The following is a 6,490-nucleotide window of genomic DNA, read 5'->3' as shown; positions in this document are numbered from 1 at the left end:
AGTTGGCCAGAGCTAATGCGAAATGGGAGCAGAACCTCGCTTTTGGGTTATCCTGGGAAGTTAAGTGCAAAATAAAGAAGCTTTAAAACCAAAAAAAGATGATGTTTCAGAAATTTCCTGCCAGCAAAGACCATTGATTGGATGGGTGGGTCTTTCCTACTCCCCCCTCCCTCCATAAAGGCGGGAGGAAGGAGGACACGGAAGGCTGTGGAGGGATTGGGTGGTGTGGGATACTGGGCGCACTTGGAACACGTGGGGTGACGGCACAGGCCTCCACGAGTGAACCTGGGGACACCAAGGCCACCTCAGGTTCTTTTGCGGGATGGAGAAGCCGTCCTGACCACCCCGATTCCCCACAGCCCAGGAAGGGACAGCCAGTGTGCAGCCCCCCCCAGCCCTGCGTGTCCACCCTGGGGACTATGATCTCCACCTCTGCTCCCCAAGCGCGGGCCTCTAGGGCCAACGGGAGTGAGGGTCCGAGGGAGACCTGGGGTGGGGTCCAGGGCCGGTTGTGACTCTTTCGAGTCTTTATGACTTGGGGGGCCTCTGATTGCCAGGGCGGGTCTGTGTGACCCCGACAACCCGCGCCGGGCGGGGCCGCGTGACCCCCGAGCGGGGGGCGGCGCGGCCACTCCTCCCCGTGGACACCATGGCCCGGCGCCCCGGCCCCCGCCCCTGCGCCTCGGACCGCAGCCCGGGCCTCGGTCCCAGCCCGCGCGCCACTGACCGCGGCCCGCGGGCATCGGCGGCCCCCGCGCGCCGCCGTCCGCGCCAACCCAGCCGCAGCTGCTCCCGGCGCCCCCTGCCGCCCGCGCGCCCGCGCAGCCCCACGCCCGGCGCCGGCCGCCGCGCCGCGCCCCCAGGGCCCCGCGGGCCGAGCACCCTAAGCGCCGGGGTTGCACAATGCGCCGCACCGCCCCGGCCCGTTGCCCCGGGCAACCGCGGGACGCCGGGCGGCGCGGCGGGGGGCGGGGGCGCGGCTTGCGCCACCGGGTCGGTCCCGGGTGAGCACGCGGCCCCCTCCGCGCGGAATCCCGACCTGTGCCCCCGTGGATGCCAGACAGGACCCCGTGCCCCGCCCCACTTGCCCTTGCAAGCCCTGACCCGCCCTCCCCCGTCCCGGGACTCCAGACCCCCCCCCGCCCCCAGGATTCTAGACACCCCCGTCGGAACCCCAGAACGACTCTGCCGTGGAACGCCAGACCTTCCACCCCACCCCAGACCTACCCACCACCCCTCCACCTGTCCACGCTGCCCTCGGGAGCCCAGACCTGATTCCCAACCCCTCGGCCCGCCCTCTCGCTCCCCTTGGAGCTCCAGCCTTGCCCACCCCTTCAGTCCTCGGGAGCCCAGACCCACCCCGGAAGTCTAGACTTGCCCCCCCCCCCGGGGACCCCGACCTGCCCTTACAAATCTAGACTTACCCCGTCCCCCTTTCCCCCCCAGACCGGCCCAACGCTACACCTTCCCTCCCCTCAACCTGGCTTCCGAGCCCAGGCCCAGGCCCGCCCCACCCCGCGGGGATGCCCTCCCTGACGCCCCCTCTCCTTGCAGGGGCGCGAGCAGACGCGAGGAGGGGCGAGCTGCCGGAGACCGGAATGGAGCCCGGCGAAAGGAGGAGGCTCTCACCCGCCTCCCTGGAAGGAGACCTGAGAGAAGAAAATAGTCAGTGTCGTGCTCGCCCCCTTCTGGCCGCCCGCGGTTTAAGGCGCGAACGGGGTGGGGGCAAAGGGCTCAGGCGCAAAGCGCAGGGCGCTGTGTGGACTAAAGGCGTCCAGGGGCATGAAGCTCCGCGAGGGCGGTCGGGGAGACGGGCCGCAGAGAGTGTGCTGGGGACCTTCCCCGGACCCCTCCTCCGCCTCCCTGCCCCCTCCACCCCTGCTCCAGACCCCCCCTCATCTTCCAGCCCCCTGCCCTCCACCTTGCTGCCCTCCAAACTGGCCGACCTCAGAGCTCCTCTTGGGAAACTGGTGCAAAGTCCAACGCTCACGTTGAGGCGCTGTCCTGGAGGACTGAGTAGTGGCGAGCCCTTTCCTGGGCCCGAGTGAATCCCTGTGCATGTGCTCGTTCCTGTTGGTAAATGTCTCGGGGTGGAACCCCTGCGTCCAGGCCCGTGTGTAGCTTTATGTTAACCCCCGGGGGAGAAGAGGCCAAGTGGCTCCACATCCAGGCCAGTAATAGGTATTGTCCTGTTCATTTTGGACATTGGGTGGGTGTGTAATGGCACCTCACCGTGGTTTCAATTTTACCCTCCCAAAGAGATGTCAAGCTCTTTTCATGTGCTTGCTCGCCATCTGGGGCTCTTTTGTGGAGTGCCCTTTCCAGTTTTTTGGCCCTTATTAGATTGGGTTGTGGGTCTTCCTGAGTTGTAGGAATGCCTCGTCTATTCAGGATACCAGTTCTTTCTCAGATAGACATAAATACTTTCTGGTAGCCCGTGGCTGGTGTTTTCAGCCACTTAATTACTTTTGAGAATCAGAACCTCTTAATTGTAAGGAAGTGTAACTGTCGATCTTTTCTTCTATAGTTAGTGGTTTTTGAATCTTACTAGGAAATCTGTACTCACTCCATTGTCCAGAAAATAGCATCCCATGTTTTCCTTTAGAAACTTTATAATGTTACATTTCACCTCTACCTCCACAATTCATAGGGATTCACTATATTGTATGGAGTGAGGTAAGGGTCAGAGGGCAAATGTTCACTCTTCCCCCATATGACTATCTAATTGACCCAGTTTGTGCCCTGTAAACAATGTCATCTTTGTGGAAAATCAGACATAGTCCTACTTTTTGTTTTCCATTCTGTTTCTTTGATCTCTCTGCCTATCCTGAGTCCATACTACCCTGTTTTAATTCAGTAGCTTCATAATAAGTCATAATATTTCATAGTATGACTTCATCATTCAAGACTTGTTAAGGTTTTCTTAGACTTGGCATCACCATGTAAGTTTTAGAATTAAATTGTTAATTTAACCCCCACCCCCTACACACACACACACACACACACACACACACACACACACACACAAATCCTGCTAGGATTTAATTTTGGTTACAATGAATCTATGGATCAATCTGGGTGAAAATTAACATTTTATCAATATTGAGTCTTCCAACCCAAGAACATTTAGTTCTTTAATTCTTATCAATAGTATTTTGTAGTTGTTAGGGTACAGGAATGGAAGACCTCTTGTGTTAAATTTACTCCCAGATACTTGATGTTTTTTTAGAGATCACATTGTTGAGTTTCATTTTCTAATTGTTCCCAGTATATAGAAACACAATTAACTCTGATATACTGACTTGGCATTTGGTGACTTTGCTTACTAATTCTAATAGGTAGTAGATTCATTTAGATTTCTTAGGTATACAATCATCATCTACAAATCTTTTCAGTCTTTATACCTTTTATTTCCTTTTCTTGCATTATTGCATTGGCTAGTACTTTCAGTATGATGTTGAATAGAAGTAATATACTGGACGTCTTTTTTTTGTTCCCACACTGAGGGGAAAAGTGCTCAGTATTTCACCACGAAGTATGATGTTGCTACAAACTTTAAAGGAATTTCCCTTTTATTCCTGGCTTACTGAGAATTTTTAAATGAAGAATTATTACATGTGATAAAATGAATAGTTATTACATTTTATCACATGATTTCTTCATCTGTTTAGATGATGATATTTTTTTTTTCTTTTAGTCTGTTAATGTGGTGGATTATGTTGATGAATTTTCAAATATAAACCAACTTTGTATTCCTGGAATAAACTTCACGTGGTCATGTATTTTATATGTCACTGGATTTGATGTACAAATTTTTAAGACTTATACGCCTATTTTTATTAATGAGATTGGGTGTACTATTCTTTTCTTGTAATGTCCTTGTTAGGTTTTGGTGTTAAATTTATGACCACCTAAAAAGAGTTGAAAGGCTTATATAAGGTATTTCACCTCCAAATGTTTGGAAAGATTGATCTGTGATGCCATATAGACCTGGAGTTCTCATTGTAGGAAACTTTTTAATTACGGAATTAATTTCTTTTTTTTTTTAATTGTTTTTTCAACGTTTATTTATTTTTGGGACAGAGAGAGACAGAGCATGAATGGGGGAGGGGCAGAGAGAGAGAGGGAGACACAGAATCGGAAACAGGCTCCAGGCTCTGAGCCATCAGCCCAGAGCCTGATGCGGGGCTCGAACTCCCGGACCGCGAGATCGTGACCTGGCTGAAGTCGGACGCTTAACCGGCTGCGCCACCCAGGCGCCCCTGGAATTAATTTCTTTACCAGAAATAAGCTTACCTGGATTTCCCATTTTATGTCAGTTTTGATAAAGCTGTATTTTTCAAGGAAAATGTTTATTTCATATGAACTGTCAAATTATTGGCATGGGGATGTTTATAATATCTTATTATCATTTTAATATCTGTACAATAAGTAATGATGTCCCCTTTTTAATTCTTGATATTGATAATTTGTGTTTTCTTTTTTCTTGAGCTATTTAGATATTTGTCAATTTAAAAATTGTTTCAAAGATCCAACTTTTGGTTTATTAATAATTTTCTCTAGGGCACTTTGGTTTTTTGTTTAATTGAATTCTGCTCTTATCTTCATTATTTCTGTCTTTGTTCTTTTTGTTTAATTGTTCTCTTGCTAGCCTCTTGGGATGGTAGATTAGATAGTTTTCAATTTTTTTCTAATGTATGAGTTTAAATTTATAAATTTCTCTCTAATCCCTATTTTAGCTGCATTATAGTGCTTTGAAATGTCATATTTTTATTATCATTCAACTCAAGTCATTTTTGAGTTTTCACTTCATTTCTCCTTTGGTCTATGTTTAATTTTTAAAGTGTACCACTTAACTTGAACATTTGAGAAAATTCCGGTTACGTTTTGTTATGAATTTCTAGTTTGATTTAAGAGTTTTCAGAGAACTTAATCTATATCATTTCAATCCTTTGAAATTTATTGAGACTCTATGGTCTAGGATGCAAGCTATATTGGAAGACACGTTAAGTGAAGAAAATATGTGTCTCAAGTTGTGGAACATGGTGTCTATGTACATCATTTAAGTGCAGCTGGTTAATCATGATGTTCAAACCTGCTACAGTCTACTGATTCTTTGTTTAATCTTTCATTTACCGAGAAGTAGGTCCAATATCAATATGATTGTGGATTTTCTATGTCTTTTTTTTTAGCCTTGCCTACTTATATTTTTATATACAGTGAAGTTTATGCCCATTTGGAACTTTTATTTCTTCCTGACAAATTGATCCTCTTGATATTAGAGACCATCTCTCTTTTGTTTTTAATAATGATTTTATTAAGTTTTCTTATTATTGATAAGTAAACACTATGTATCTAAATACTTACTAAGTGTCTCTAGAAATGACATTTTTTACATAACTAAACTCTTTTTTCCCATTTGATAAGATGGACAATAATTCCTTAATAAAATCCAATGCCCAGAATATATTTGTATTTCCCCAGCAAGTCCCAGAGCTGGTTTGTTCAAATCAGGATCTGGTCAAGGGCCACCCACTGCATTAGGCAGTCCTGTCTCTCAACTATCTTTTACCCTTCTCTTGCCTTGTGCTTTCAAGAGCTAGACTTACTGATGAGAATAGCCTCTTGTTGTGTAGACAGTCCTACCTTTGGGACTTGTCCGGCTGTTGCCGCATGGTGGTCTCCTCTCCTCCTCTGTCGCCGGCATGACCCTTGTGATCTGGAGATGAGCTCCGGAGGCTTGATGAGATTTGGGTTGAGTATTTTGTCAAGGCTCCTTTGGGGGTGGCGCTGTGCCCCGATTTGCCCACCGTGTCTGGCTGCCCCGTCAGCAGTGCCCCCACCAGTCACTGGAGCAGTGCCGTCCGCACCCCTCCCTCGTACAGCAGCCTTCCTCGAGGCCACAGGAGGGGTGGTGCTATGGCACCTGGTGACTGTCCACGTCCCCTGTGTGGGGTGGGGGTGGGGGGGGTTCCCTAGCGAATCCCTCTGAGGTGGGACTGGGCCGAGGTCTCCTGGATCAGTGCCTGCAGAGTCCTGAGGGAAGGAGGCCTGGGCAGGGGGTAGGAGGGGCACCATGACGATGCTGTAGGCTGTGGCGGCCCCGGCCCCAGCTCTGGCACCCGCTCACCTTCCCCCTGGCTCCAGCTGCCCTTGGTGGCCCTCGCGTGAATGGCCGTTTCTCCGCACCGAGGAGGTGGTGAGCTGCGGTCTGTGAGAAGTGCTTCCCTCCCGGGCGGGCCTCCTCGGCCTCCGCGAAGTCCACGTCCTTCCGGAAGGTCTGCTTCGGTGCCTGTTTGTGCCCGGCAGTTATGGGTTCCCAGGGAAGCCGCTGGAATGCCAGGCCTCGCCGACGGCCTCAGGGGAGGGTTCTGTTGTGGCTTTCTCACCTCTGAGAATCTCTCCGGACGTCTGCACCATGTCTGGCCAGTCACCATCACGTTTTGTGACGCTCAGGCGGCCCACACTCAGCCCCCTGCTTCTGTGTTCC

General features: G+C 49.8%; 1 protein-coding gene across 5 annotated transcripts in view; it reads left to right on the top strand.

The window, feature by feature from the left end:
• The first annotated feature begins 859 nt into the window (after nt 1-859).
• TTLL8 (tubulin tyrosine ligase like 8) overlaps nt 860-6,490 on the top strand; it is a 61,543-nt gene continuing 55,912 nt past the window's right edge. For 3 of the 5 annotated variants that reach the window (XM_023257649.2, XM_045062549.1, XM_045062550.1), the window contains exons 1-2: nt 860-1,004; nt 1,555-1,665. In XM_023257649.2, the coding sequence (XP_023113417.2) occupies nt 1,599-1,665 (67 nt within the window). In that variant the 5' untranslated portion in view covers nt 860-1,004; nt 1,555-1,598. The remainder of the gene's footprint in view (nt 1,005-1,554; nt 1,666-6,490) is intronic. The other 2 variants (XM_023257651.2, XM_045062551.1) reach the window with 1 other exon arrangement.

This window comes from Felis catus, chromosome B4 (assembly GCF_018350175.1).
Source record: "Felis catus isolate Fca126 chromosome B4, F.catus_Fca126_mat1.0, whole genome shotgun sequence".
Lineage (NCBI taxonomy): Eukaryota > Metazoa > Chordata > Mammalia > Carnivora > Felidae > Felis > Felis catus.
Note: the sequence above shows the minus strand (reverse complement) of the source record. Positions and strands in the feature narration are given on the sequence as shown.